At 39.3% G+C, this 15,107-nt stretch overlaps 1 protein-coding gene across 1 annotated transcript; it reads left to right on the top strand.

The window, feature by feature from the left end:
* The first annotated feature begins 241 nt into the window (after window positions 1-241).
* LOC147853118 (uncharacterized) lies at window positions 242-14,037 on the top strand. The gene is made up of 7 exons (XM_087333624.1): window positions 242-448; window positions 1,806-2,019; window positions 2,098-2,221; window positions 10,819-10,933; window positions 13,391-13,486; window positions 13,562-13,671; window positions 13,752-14,037. Exons 1-7 carry the CDS (start codon window positions 257-259, stop codon window positions 13,807-13,809), a joined length of 909 nt encoding a protein of 302 aa, XP_087189750.1. The 5' UTR covers window positions 242-256; the 3' UTR covers window positions 13,810-14,037.
* Window positions 14,038-15,107: the final 1,070 nt, after the last annotated feature.

Genomic DNA, 15,107 nt, shown 5'->3' with positions numbered 1-15,107 from the left:
GGCTGAGTGACATACATATATCTTGTCAACACGATACAATTCAGTGACACAATTGTGTTCAAATGAATAATATATTGTCATTTGTTACGAAGCTCTGACCCCTTGACGGCTATCCAACGCTTTGCTTTGTCTCTCTCCAAAATTTCCGTCGCTGTCGCCCCCCCCCCCCCCCCCCCCCCTTCTTCTTCCGAAGTCTTCTTCTTCTCTGTCTGTGTATCCTCCGAAGGAACGAGCGAGCGAAGGAGGGAGGGAGGATATGGTGCGTTTTGTACTCAACGGCAGGAGAGGAAGCTTCCTCCGTCGCATATGGCCTGTATCTCCGTCTCCGTCTCCGTCTCCGTCTCCGCCCCCGCCAGTATCTCCGTCAACAACCGCTAGTCCTGTGGCTTCCTCGATTCCTCGCGTCCGCTGTCCCTCTCTGCACGATTTCAAGCGCGACTGGTTTGATGTAAGCTCTAGGACTCGAAGCCAAGAAAACCGAATATATTAGCTAATATTGATATATTTGAATATTCGTGGAGTTTCCTTTCTGCAGATACTTTCTCAGTTATAGATTTACAGTCAATTGTTCATTTCGTAGTTCAATCTACATGCCTAACGACGCTAACAGGAAATACAAATTAATTTCCCACACAAGTGTTACATTTTCAATTGCATAATATCTCTCGATATCGTATTTTCTCATGTATCCCCCTTGGAACCTACTCCATCAAGAAATATGTTTTCTCCTGCATACTATAGGCTGTCACGAAGATGCTGGTAGATGCCATCATTTTTGAATTTATTTGTGTTTTTTACTTTCATAGGAAATCTTGTTACTATGTTTGATTGGATTCAGGGGGTTCATGTATGTCATGCCTTGTTCCCTTTGTTTGAAAATTTTGATATAACAATTACTGCATCTCAATGTTTTAACTTATTTACTAGAAAAAGTTCATGTATAGAAGCTCGGATGCTGAGTTTTCTACTCAGGATGTTTGAGTAGATATGATCAGGAATATGTTGGATGACCTCCTAGTTTTTGTTTATGTTGATTTTGATTTTGAACCCTTTTCCCATTACAACTTTATTTTGCAATCTTCACAATGATTGCAATAAATTCAAGTAACTGGGTCACTTGCTAGAAGTTATCTGCTGAAGCTTCCATCTCTTTTGAAGGTTGGTAACGTTCTTGTAACCTTCTATGTAAACGAAATGAATGCTTGTGCTCTTTAGATGTCTACACCAATGCAATTTGTAAACACTGAAAGTGTTCCTCCACGTCCGCAAACCTCCTCTTCTCCATCATAAGAAAGTTCCACGAATAGCACTACTCCTTCCCTTTCTTCCAGACGGTTCCACTTAGCTGTTAATTGTCACACTAGATCACATCATGATCCTTTACTTTGAAATATCTAGGCTGACCAACTCTTTTGGTAAGACCCAAGCTTGTGAGCTCTTGATCGTGCTCCCTAGAGATAGTTCATAACATGGGATTACATTCATAATGTGAGGGCTTGGTTCAAACCTTGGCAAAAGAATTTCTAAATTTGAAAAACTTCACCCTTCTAGACTATTAATGCTCGGTCTGTCTCCTTGACTTTGTGGTACCCTAGTAATTAATAGAGAAATATTAACCTTAGTAGTTTGCCATTTATACACTTGGGAATAGTATTTAAGGAGTAACGATTTTGCATTAAAATGTGGATTCATTATTTCATACGATTTTGCAAGAGGTTATAGTGCATGAATGTAGAATCTCTAATAATTGATATTCTCATCAATGACTTTTGTAATGATATTTTGAATATTAAAATTTGTCACAGCCACAAATGCCAGTCGTGATTGAGGACTCTATGGAAAATTGGAGTGCAAGAAATTGGACATTGGATACTCTAGTAGAAAAATTTGGCCAAAGCACGGTTCATGTGGAACTTTCACGATGGAATCAGAAGGAAAGAAGATGGGCTGATTTTCGTGATCTCTACAAAAGTAGGGAACCCATTCCAAAAGAAGAGCTTTTCATGCCTCAACATCCTAGTATGTTTTGCATTCAATTTTTCATGCTGCTTTATTCCCCTGTCTGAAACTTCATAAGGTTATATTATTGTTTCGTAGTATTACTTGAAGACTTTGTAAACATCTTTTTGAGGGATTTTGAAGATAGGAGCTCTCCCCTTAAGGCATACTTGGCACAGCAACAACTTTTAAGTGACTTTCCAGCTTTGGCTGATGGGATTCTGTAAGAGTGAGAGTCCTTTCTTATGTGCTATCTTCATGATGTTTCTCAGTTTAGGGTGAATTATGCATGTTTTATAAAATAAGCGGAACTAGAGTTTATCAGTCTTATCACTTTACATAGTTTTCTTTGCAAACATTCCATAAGGTCCAATGGTTTTGTAGTTTTTAGATATATCAGCATTGGAATCGAAGTTTCTAATATTTAAAAAACTATTATAATAAATATGTATTGCATTTTTGCACTGAAATGGCTACTGTGGTAGTTTTAGTTTTATTTACAACTTTCAATTTTTGAAATATGTCCTTAGATAAGTATATTTTGGTGTTTTGGTGCTTTCAAGTGAAGGAAGCTTGAATGTGGTAAACTCCATACTATATGTCCTTAAACACACTACTGTGTAAACCCTAATAACCATGTCCATTTACGTATTTAAAGGCTTATTCACATCCTTTTGAGGCTAATGCAAGAATACATCCTGTGGATTTATTCATCTTCTTGTATTCTCTCTCTCAACCCTCACAGCACAAGCACAATACTGAGCTCTCAAGTCAAGATATCAGCTTTCATGAAGATGTGGACTCCCTGACACTTTTATCCATTTTGCCATCACCTTGGGAGATCTCTTGCACAACACAAGCGAACACTGACACCAAAACATTAGAAACGACAACCAGTGCCATCATCACCAAAGATGTGAGGCATCAGGCAATGCAATCCAGAAACCCAAATCTGGCTAAAGCACACGATGTGGAATCAGATAACCTGAATAAGGGTATGGGCATAGGGGCAGGTTACAATCTTGGAATAGGTCCAAGCAGTGAGAGCACTCTCTAGAACCAGATCCGGAATCCTACTCTACCCACTGCAAAGCATCAGGACACAGGTTAATTGACTGTCTGAGGGCTAACCAGAAGAATAGAAGCAACAAAAAGAACTGGAAACACTGGCCAATCTGACTCCACCTAGAAAACAAGAAACCTACTACACATACTGCAAAGCACAAGTCTTTCTGATGTGCTTTAGTTGGAAAACAAGATATCAAAGGAAGTATTCTTCAGTACTGAAGACTTGCACTTGTGGCTACTCGGTTCGGGGGCCACATTCTATGTGACACTGTAGAAGGAACTTTTCAGAAGCTACTCTACAACTGCATGCGCCCGATTAGGCGATACAGGAGTGCCAGAGAACCCGGAGCAGCCAAATGTTAGTCTGATCCATGGCAGCACCATCACCATCACCATCACCCTGCGGGTGTGACATGTACTTGATGTAACCTGGAGTCTGACCCCAGTCAGTATGCTAACCTGCGATAGGTATAAGGTAACCTTTTTGGATTATGCCAAAGACATTTCTAAGGGGAGTCTATTCATAGGGAGAGGACCACAGACTCAAACTTTATCCTCTAGCTGAAGCTTGTATTCATACATCGGTAATCAATAGCCAAGCTGCCAATGCTTTCATTGGGGCATGGCCTTGCTTGCCCATATGCTACAGTCTGGAATGAAGCACTATACGCTGAGACTTGGTTATATGCCGAGACTTATTCCAATAATTTTAAATTCTGTGACAACTGCCAGTATGGTAAACAAACCTGAAATCTGCATAACCTCCACTATGATAGAGTGCAGATTGGGCTAGTTCACTTAGACATTTGTGACCCTATGTCACATCGGTCTCTACGGGGACCACTGTTCTTCATATCTGTCATCAACGATGCAAACCTGAAAGAACGTGCCTGCTTAATCCGATCAAAGGATCAGGCCTTCTCAGTCTTCCAAAACTGACTGGTCAAGGTAGCGCATCAGTCTGGTGACAAGTTGAAAACCCTCATATTGGACAACAGGGGAGAATGTACTTCAACTGCTTTCATGGACTACCTCATACAGAAGAGAATCTGTCAGCAGAGGAAACTTCTGCATACGCCTATCCAGAACCTAGTAGCAGAACTTATGAACCTAACTTAACAGGATCAGTTTATGGCTATGCTCACCATGCCACATCAAATCAGGAGAGGTGTAGGGAATCGGAAGAGTGGCAATCTCTTGATGTTGAATCCATTGTTCTGGAACCATTTCATCACTCATGTACCACGATCCTTCTCCCTGTTCTATTGCTTCATTTCCTTGCATGCTTCAAATGCCTATGTATAATTATTTGAGGCGGCAATTCTTTCCAAAGTAATACTGTTGCCATTCCAAACTGTGATGTTTGGAGGATCCTTGGCATACATTATTTTTTGTGGTCTATTTGCATATTCGTCCAGGAAGATAGGGGGCCATCCAAATCCTGTAGTATGACTTGCTTGTGGAGGGAGGCAACTACCGTGTTCCGATGTCATTCCTTCTTTCTCCAGGGTTGCATGGAGACACCTGTGACTTGTATGTTGAGCAGTCTTGAACACCTCATCTGCTCTTCAAATATATTATGTATGAGTTGGGATTCCTTGTCATTGTACTTGTTTCTTAGCTACATCCACCGAACGGACTCTTTGGCTTCAATTTCTTTTTTACCTCTCCTTTGACTATTGTGGCTATACCTGTCTTTAGTTCTCTTTGATGTTTCCTAAGATCTTGACTACACTTTTTTCTTGCTAGGGTGACGTCTCGCTTTACCTCCTCTGTAGTGGCTCACTTCCACCTTTATTTCAACTCCTCTTTGGTGTTCGTTAGGTTGGGTTAAGTTCTTCCTTTTTGTTGTCCACTATCTTTGCCTTCATTGGTTCAATCTGAGCTTGAATTTAATTGTTGTCTTTTTTGAGGACAGGGATTTGATGTTTTTGCATTAGTCACTGTATTAGAGCTCCGCTTAATCAAATCAGTAAGTGTTTCCTCAGTGTTTTTAAAACATCTATCCCCCCTTGAGGCTTGTCATGATTTTGATAGGGGACTTGTGAAGGGCATCACGAGGATTAGGGTTTAGGTTAACCAGAGAGGGAGAGAATATGAGTGAGAGACAAAGGGGGGGAGAGAGAGAGAGAGAGAGAGAGAGAGAGAGAGATGCACATTGTCTTGGGTACAAAGAGTGTACCACTTTTTTGGTTTTTAGATATTATGTATATACAAGTCAAAAATGTGCTACGAGTTCGTTCACACTTGTGCACTAATAAAAGGCACGATGGCCCATTATTCCCAACAACCTCCCACCTAAAGGCAATGTGCCGTGAGGAAAAAAGAAAGAAAAAAGTCAGCTAAGTCCAAGTATGTACAAAGCTGAACTACATACATCCATCCAACTCCCATCATCTGTCGGCAATGAGCAAATCCCTCAGCTGGAAGATCCTTTGTGAGAAGATCTGCAGGATTATTATTTGTATGTACTTTGACAAGCTCAATGTTCTTGCTGTCAAGTACATCTCTGATGAAGTGATACTTCACATGTATGTGCTTCGTCTGGATTCCGAGCTAGCTTGATAGCACTCTGACTGTCACAATGAAGAATAGGTAACTCTGTAATGCCAAGACTCTCACTAGATATGAAAGCCATAAAGCCTCCTTGCATGCCTCAGTGGCAGCAACATACTCTGCCTCTGTAGTAGACAATGCAACACACTTCTGTAGTTTGGAGATCCAAGAGACCGCTCCTCCTGTGAAAGTAAACACATACCCAGAAGTAGACTTTCTGCAGTCCGCGTGACCAGCATTGTCCGCATCCGTAAAACCAACGAGACGACAGATGCCTTTTGCTTTCCAATGAGGTATCTCATAATGCCTTTCACCGCTTCCCAATGCTTTTTGGCGGGATTTGCCATGTACCTACTAACCACTCCCACTGCAAAAGCAATATCAGGGCGTGTAGCAACCATTGCATATATCAAACTGCCAACGGCTGAAGCATATGGAACCTTAGCCATTTCAGCCTTCTCATCATCAGATGTAGGGCTGTCTTCTGCACTGAGTTTCGAGTATGGAGGCAATGGAACCCCAATTGTTTTCTCCCCCGCTATATTGAAACGCCGCAAAACCTTAGAGATATACTCCTGGTGAGATAGAAAGAGTACCCCTTTCGACCGGTTTCGGAGTATTCGCATGCCAAGGATGTGATTTGCATCACCAAGATCCTTCATATCAAAGCTGCCATGAAGGCTTTGCTTCAATGAATTCAAGGCATGAACATCCTTACCAGCAATCAACATATCATCAACATACAAAACCAAGATAATCAGGCTGCCATCTCCTGCCTTCTTGGTGCACAAGCAGTGGTCCACTTGACTTCTGTGAAAACCTTGAGACTGCATAAATGTATCAAATTTATGATACCATTCTCTTGGTGCTTGTTTCAACCCATACAAACTCTTTTTGAGCTTACAAACCATCTTCTCTTTGCCTTTAGCCACAAAACCTTCAGGCTGCTGCATATATATGTCTTCATGCAGATCGCTATGTGAAAAGGCAGTCTTCACATCCGTCTGTATGAGCTCCATATCTTCAACTTCAACTAGGCCCAAAATGGTTCTTAATGTAGTCATCTTAACTACAGGAGAGAAGTTCTCATCAAAATCAACTCCATATTCCTGTTTGTATCCTTTTGCAACCAATCTTGCTTTGTACTTTGGCGAGGAATCAGAAATGACCTTCATTTTATAAACCCATTTGCATGGAAGTGTTTTCTGCCCTTTAGGCAACTGCATCAAATCCCAAGTGTCATTTTTCTCAAGAGATTCCATCTCTGACAACATGGCTTTATACAATTTCTTATTGTCCTGTCTGTCCATTGCTTCCTTGAAGCAAGACGATTCGCCACAATCAGTCACCATGACATAATCAGCCACCCTGTTTGCATCAGAAACAAATCTGTCAGGCTGTCTAGTAACTCTAGACGATCTCCTAACCCTATGCTCATTGTTTGGTAGCTGGTGAGCCTGCAAATCATCATTTTCAACTTGCTGTCCAGGCATTTCAGCCTGCAAATCAGCATTAACAGCTTGCTGTTCTAGCCATTCCTGCACATTTGGTGGCTCATCATTATTGGCAAAGGCTGGCTGATCGTTTCCAACCTCATTTTCTGCATTTGCAGGTAAACACCTGCTGTACAGCGGGCACATTTTTCTGTCTAAAAAGTATTTCTCCTCGGAATACAACCCTACGTACTTCCTCAGTCTTTTCGGGTTGTTTATGCATGCGATTTTCCCGGTAGATAACATCATTGCTGCATACTATTTTTCTTTTCTCGGGATCCCACAATCTATACTCCATTTCACCCTCGTCACCGTATCCTAGGAAAATACATTTGCAGGATTTTGGCTCAAGTTTGTTGTGTTCTTCTTTACGAATGTGCACAAAAGCCTCACAGCCAAACACTCTCAAGTGAGCATATGAAGGTGGCTTGCCCGACCATGCTTCTTGGGGTATTCCCCTCCCAAAGACCTGGTAGGTGACCGATTAATCAAGTGAACAGCTGTCATAACAGCCTCTGTCCAAAAACCATGGGGTAACACAACACGAGATAGCATAGTACGGATCTTATCTTGAATAGTCTGATTCATACGCTCTGCAACTTCATTTTGGGGTGGATTATAAGGGGCAGTGAATTCCCTCTTTATCCCTTTGCTGTCACAAAATGCTTGAAAAGCCTTGGACCCATATTCCCCACCATTGTCAGAACAAAGACACTTAAGTGTCTTATCAATTTGATTCTCAACTAATGCCAAGAATGTTTGAGACTTGTCGAGCACTTCATCCTTGCTATGAATAGAATAGGGTAAACCCATACCTTTCGTGTAGCATCATCGACAAAAGTGACTTAAGTATTTCTTTCCCCCTAATGATAGCCCTGGCATCTGACATACATCTGAATGTACTAACTCAAGCGGGGAAGACTTCAGCGAAAGAGACTTTTTATGAGATGTTTGTACATGTTTACCATAAATGCGATGATCACAATGTTCAAAATCAGCATAATGAAGACATGGCAAGTAACCCAAATGAGAAAGTACTTTCATACCAGTTTCACTCATGTGTCCCAACCGGCCATGCCACAAAGAAACACTTGGTTGCTCGATTATGGCAACAACATGGTCACTCACACTAGATACATGGAGAGGATACAAAGTATCACTTTTACTACCCTTGGCAATAAGTCTAGATCCCTTGCAAATTTTCCATTTCCCATCACCAAAGGTGGTGTGAAATCCATCGTCATCTAGCTGTCTTGTGCTAATCAAGCTCTTCTCGAGCTGAGGTGCATGTCGTACATGCTGAAGTGTGAAAGCAGAACCATGCTAAAACTGTAATTGCACAGTGCCAATACCTGCAATTTCACATGCATAGTTGTCCCCAAGATGGATAACACCATGTCGACCCCCTGTGTAATCTGGAAACCACTCACGATGAGGGGTGACGTGAAAAGAAGCACCGGAATCGAGTATCCAACTGTGCATGTCACCATCCGTATCTGCAAGTAAAGCATGTTCTCTATGGCATGAAGAGACAAAGAGTACATCATTTCCACTATCACTGTCATGAGTGACGACATTCACCTCTTCAATTTTAGTATTGCCTTTCCTCGGTTGAATGTCTCTCTTTTCTTCTATGCAATCATCTAGCTTCTTGCTCTTTCCTTTCTCTTTCTTCCATTTGAAGCAATCACGTTTAAAGTGACCCTTTTTGCCACAGTGATGGCATTCTACAGCTTTATTACGTGATTTACTACGGCCATAACTATCAGATTTGCCTCTTTGTTGTGACCTACCCCTCGTATGCAGCGCACTAGAGGACTTATTGGATGCATTGTTTTGCCGACTCATCTCTTCCATGAGTAGAGAACTCTCTACATTGGCATAAAGAAGCATCGCATTTGAATTGCTCATAGCAGTCCTGAAAGTATCCCAACTTTCTGGCAAGCTGCAAAGTAAAAACGTGGCCTTAAACTCATCATCAATGATGAATTTCAAGGCAACCAGCTGGCTGAAAATGGAATTGAACTCACTCAGGTGAGTGGACATGGGTGTGCCCTCTGTCATGTGCAAATCCATAAGTTTCTCAAGCCAATAAACTTTGCTAGCTGCCGTTTTCTGGGCATACAGTTCCTCTAGTCTAGTCCATATAGAATAGGCAGAGTCCAAACCTTCAATATTAAATAGCAAGGCATAAAAAATTGACAACTCAATAGTCGAGCATGCAAGCTCATTCAACTCTTGCCAATCATCTTAGTCTATATCTGTAGGCAGAGTCCAAACCTTCAATATTAAATAACAAGACATCAGAAATTGACAACTCAATAGTCGAGCGTGCAAACTCGTTCAACTCTTGCCAATCATCTTGGTCTACCCCTTTGACTTTAATAGGCTTTGCATGCTTCTTCTGCAACAGGATATTGTAGCACTGCTTTTTCCATACCGCAAAGTTATGTGCACCCTCAAGCTTCTTGATGTGCATAAGGTGGCTATTGTCATTGTTGCTAGTCATGATTTCTTAGCCCAAATGGAGGACCAAACCTGCTCTGTAGAAAAAAGGACCTGTTATGCAGAAAAACGTGATCTGCTCTGCAAAAAACCCTAAACCTTGCTTTGATACCAGTTTGAAGGGCAGCACGAGGATTAGGGTTTAGGTCAACCAGAGAAGGAGAGAGTTTGAGTGAGAGATAAAGGGAGAGAGAAAGAGAGAGATGCACGTTGTCTTGGGTACAAAGATAATGTATATACAAGTAAAAAATGTGCTACGAGTGCGTTCACACTCGTGCACTAATAAAAGGCACGATGGCCCTTTATTCCCAACAACTTGTGCATTAGAGATGAAGAGCATTGTAAAGCAAAGTAGCAAAAATCCTCTTCTCCCTCCCAAAGGAACATAGGACAAGGGAAGTCTAAAAACGGAACAAACAAGAAACCCTAAACATGAAATGGGTTTGAAATCGTAAAATCAAAAGACATGAAACTCTAAGAACGTGGCAGGAATGAAAACCTAAACATGCAGCACATAAAACCTTAAGACATAGCATGAATGAAATTCTAAAACCGTGGCAAAAGCTAAAATCTACAAAAGAGAGAGAAAGAGAAAGAAAGCCATTTTAATGTCTTTTAAGAGGTTACAATGGCATATAAACCAAACAAGAGATTATATCTTACAATGTTTTTTGTGTCTTTTAGACAAACCAAATAAATACCAACTAAGCATATGATACTAAAGAATCTAAATATCGAAGAACTTAAAGCTCCAAACCTAGATAGACTGACAGGTTCGTCTTTGAAAAATCTGAAACGTGAGCTACTCCTAGCACCTTCAATGCTGGGTGATAATATCCTTTCTTTGTCGATGACATGGGTAGTGATGCTGTGGTCCAAATGGTCATGGCCTACTTTCATGAAACATGCTATTACCTACCCCATTGTAATCCCTTTTGAGTGACTTGGTCAAGAATCCACTTGTAGACGTCATAACTTCATGATATATATATCTTTCTTAATGTCCACAAGATATAATTTGCGATCTATGAGATGGGGCCTAGGTGATGGTGATATAATTTGAGAGATAGATAGATAGATAGATAGATAGATAGATTATATTATCATCTTTGGAGGTCAAATGAGAGAGAGAGAGAGAGAGAGAGAGAGAGAGAGAGAGAGAGAGAGAGAGAGAGAGAGAGAGAGAGAGATTTTACAGGGACCCTGAATATGCTAAATTAAGTGGTGGAATCTATCAAAGGAATATTTGGCTTGGTCCTCATGGAACTATCACACCTTTGCATCGAGACCCATATCACAACATATTAGCTCAGGTAATTTTGTTTACTTGAAAGAGCCATGAAAATATTAAGCATCCATTTAGAGCAGGTAAATCATTGCTAATTTTGCTGTGAATTGATTCATGCAAAAAGAACAACCATGAGAACTTGCTGGAATTTGGTGCAAGCAATCAATGCCCTATAAGCTGTTATGGAGAATGTAAAACAACAAACAACAATTAAAAAATGTATCTTCATAGCATTTATTGTGTATAAATTGCAAAATTTGACAAAATGAGATAGCAAATTGATTCATGCAGAAAGAACAACCATGAGAACTTGCTGGAATTTGCTGCAAGCAATCAATGCTCTGTAAGGTGTTATGTAGAATTTACATAAACAACAAACAACAAACAACAATTCAATAATGTATCTTCATAGCATGCATGCTATTTCAGAGGCTCTTAGTCAAAATCTCCACAAAAGCATTATTCATCTCAAGATTTATGTGGGAGCTCGACACAAGCTTTTTGTCGAGATCATATGAGTCATATCAATCCACAAGATAATCAATTTCATATAAACTAAGAGCATTGCATTATCTCAAATTGTTGCATTAAACACTACCTACTTAATCAATGCTTCAGATAGGTTGAGATGCTTTCATAAGCTTTAATCAAAAGTTGTGCTGTCACATTCATGTGATAAAATATATGGTTTAGGTGGCCACAAACTGAATAATCTTTTAATCAAGTTTTCTGTTTTTCAAGTTTTCTTCTAACTCAATATGAAGCATATACTGAAGAAACATATCTCATGACAATTTCTAAGGGCATCCCAAAAGGAGACGTATCAATTTCCTCAAGCTCTATTCTTTGCGACATTACTGAAGGATTTCATCATGTGCATATGGACAACTGTCTCTATAGTTTGTTACCAGTATGCATACATTAAGATAATCACTGGTCCCCAAAGTAATGAAAATGTTCTGGCACAAACCTATTAATGTTGTTTAGAAATTAGTTCTTAGAAATGAAACATATAATGACCATATTAATGTTCTCGCGTACTTCAAATTTTTGAGTATTTGTCTAAGATTACATCCAAGTTTAGAAAACAACCAAATATGTTTTATATAGATTGTTCATCCCAGCTAATGAAAGTGATGACGAATTCATTAGTTCTATAACCATTGACTCTCTTTGCTGAAGTGTAGGAGACTGTACAGAGTTTAATGGGTTGCAAGATCTTCAAGAAATGTTGGTCGGAGATAATTATAGATTATTCTGGAGCTCCATATGGCATTAAAAATTTACTATATATTTCTAGCTTCAATTATCTTCCTACAGTTCATAAGTATATCTCCTATAATGAGGAAAGGTGGTATCCGCCAAAAGAACAAAATGTCAAGGTCTCCATAGAGTAAGTAAATCCCCTAAATTTTTGCCGCCATGAGAAAGGGCATTCTTGACTTTCTCAAAATCCTTGGCAAAGTTTGACTTTAAGCATGAGAATCTATGTTTCTCGCATGTTAACAGGTTTAGCCACTCTAGCAAATATGAGTGTAAGCATGGTGATTGAACTTGGATTTGAAATGCATAGTTCAAATAAAACTAGCATCACCATTTTCTGAGTTTTCAGACTGTTCATTATCAATTTGAAAAAGCCATTGAATTATCCAAAAAGAGGACCAGTCACGTCTCCTATCTCATTTTTCAGGAATTTTGGAAGTCCCCATAGACCAAGCATATTTAAATAAACAAGAAATTGTTTTTTATTCAGAAACACAGAAGTATTAGTCAGTAGTTTTTCCTTACCAGAACAGGATTTTCGAGGTTTTGAGTTTTGCAGCCTGATATATTGACTCTGAATATCCATCTCTGTGAATTTGAGAAGGTAGAGGATAATTGTTGGAGAGGTCACCACTAGGCTGCAAGTCTTTTGAGGTTTGAGCTGAACACCAGATCATAATAATACACATAACCATCAATCTGGTTCTTACCCATGGAAAACGTTTTATGCAATGTGGCCATTTCCTACCTGACTGTTTGTCTTTTTCATGTAAAGAAAACTTACTTTTGACTGTAATATAAAATTTGCAGCAGATAGTGTAGATAAGTTCTACGTGTGCTTGTAACTATGGATGATGGCACTACAATTTTATACTACTATTGCTTACTATCTGCATATAAATGTTTTTACACATAGTAACATGGTGTTTCATATACTAATAACTCTTAATAGGTAGTTTGAAATTATTAATTCTTGGTAGTTATATTTTAGACAGTTAATTATGATCTGCCCCCTTTTTAGAGACAGGAAGAAAGCTATATTATCATTTACCAGAGGCTAAAATTGGTGTATGAGTCAAATCATCCTTAGAATATGGTTGGCTTTAGGTTACCCACACCGAATCAAAAATAAAAGATGTAGAATGCATAAAGATCATGATATTGATCTTAATACAGGAGAGGGAGATTAAGAGAGTTTTGGCATCCCCTGTGAATGCAGGTGTGGGGATCAAAGTACATACGTCTATACTCGCCATCAGAGAGCACAAAGCTCTATCCCTTTAAGACCAATTTATATTTGCGCAACACATCAGAGGTAGATTTTTATTTTTGCAGACTGTAAAAATGAACTTGAGAGAGTTTTAATGAGAATCTTGTATATTTGTCGCAGGTGGATATTGATGCCCCGGATGCCTTGAGAAAATGGCCTGATTTACAGAATGCACCATACTTTGAGTGCAAACTTACAGCAGGCGAAATGATTTATATTCCTATGAAATGGTATGTTCTGTTCTCTTATTCCGACTATTGCTTAACATATACTTGAGAGGGCACAACTAATTTTAAATTGTGGAATGTAGGTGGCATTATGTGAGATCCTGTGACTTGAGCTTATCTTTCAGCTTCTGGTTTCTGTAGATATAGGCAGGAAACAGCTTATTGCCATAGTAGTTTGCACAGCTGAAACAAGGATCCCCATTGAGTAAACCAATAATAATTGAGATTAGCTGAAAACAGATAATTGTAAAGTGAAATTGTTGACCTATATCTGACAGAAATTCCTAAACTTCTTGGCCATTTCTATCTCTGGAAATCGGCCATGTCTGTCTAATATAATATTCATGGGCATTACAGACTTTTCGTTAAGGGAGTTCGGGAGCTGTATGTTAGCATATATTTGCATATGGAGGCAGCTTTCCGTTTGGATTTGTGACAAATCTGCTTGTTTTCCAATGTCTAATGTGCAGACTACCTATCTAAGGCCTCCTCTTTATGTTATATGTTCATGTAGACAAGGGCATGCACAAGAGCAATTACGTAAAGAATGGTCATAAAGACAGCAAGCAACATTGTATATGTTGGTTTGGCCATCAAGGTTCTCATCAGAGTTTGCATGAATACCAACAAATGTCATATATATTCTTTGCACATATGGTATAATCTGTGTTCGCGCATCAAATGTGTGGGTAAAGAGGGGCTTAATGGCTATGAGTACTAGGGAGAGAAGCTTGGTATAGTGACATTTTAGAAATAGTAAAGCTTGGTGTTGGCATTTTAGAAATGAGAAGATGTGGACAGGCATGAGGGCAAGTAGAATGTGGAATAAATATTTTATATTGAGAAAAACAATAGAGGCAGGAGAAGGTGAAAACCTTTTGGTAATGTGAGAACATACAAACTGATTGGAAGAAAGTTGAGTTAATCCAAACATATATATTCTCATTTGAAAAGAGAATCAATCTTTAACAAGTACTTTTTATGCTCTTCATAATGATATTTCCTTACGTTGTATCTTATGTTGGGGCTATATATTAATCCCCTAAGCCTTTGTACGATGCAATATCATCTTGTAAATATTTCAAATCACAAAGTTTGACCATCTTAGTTCCTGGACAAAACTTTATAGAAAACCCAATCTTACCCTTCAAATTCATTTGAATATGCATATTGTCTTACCAAAGTCTCTTTGCAATGTCAACTATAAACTTTATCAATGGTCCTATCAAATAGCTCAAGTCATATCTTTGCAGAATAGATACACAATACTAGAGTCTAATACGTGGATTCTCTTTCAAATATTCTTGTCCGTTTCTCCTTCGTTGGTGTAAAAGTATTAGACTCTAAACTCTAGACTAGCGTCTAATACTTGGACGCTCTCTCATATTTTTCTTGTCTCATTCACCTTTGTCAGCGAAAAAGGTGAGTTGTAATCATTG

The sequence above is a fragment of the Azolla caroliniana genome, unplaced genomic scaffold (assembly GCF_043228905.1).
Source record: "Azolla caroliniana isolate FFs.n. ecotype wild unplaced genomic scaffold, voAzoCaro1.0.p SCAF_17, whole genome shotgun sequence".
In the NCBI taxonomy this organism is placed as follows: domain Eukaryota; kingdom Viridiplantae; phylum Streptophyta; class Polypodiopsida; order Salviniales; family Salviniaceae; genus Azolla; species Azolla caroliniana.
The sequence above is the reverse complement of the archived record's forward strand: the minus strand, read 5'-3'. Positions and strand labels throughout refer to the sequence as shown.

Coding starts and splice junctions, on each gene's coding strand:
- LOC147853118 (XM_087333624.1), top strand. CDS start 257: ATGGTGCGTTTTGTACTCAACGGCAGGAGAGGAAGCTTCCTCCGTCGC. Junction 2,222..10,818: donor GCTTTGGCTGATGGGATTCT/GTAAGAGTGAGA, acceptor GAGATTTTACAG/GGACCCTGAATATGCTAAAT. Junction 13,487..13,561: donor ATTTGCGCAACACATCAGAG/GTAGATTTTTAT, acceptor TATTTGTCGCAG/GTGGATATTGATGCCCCGGA.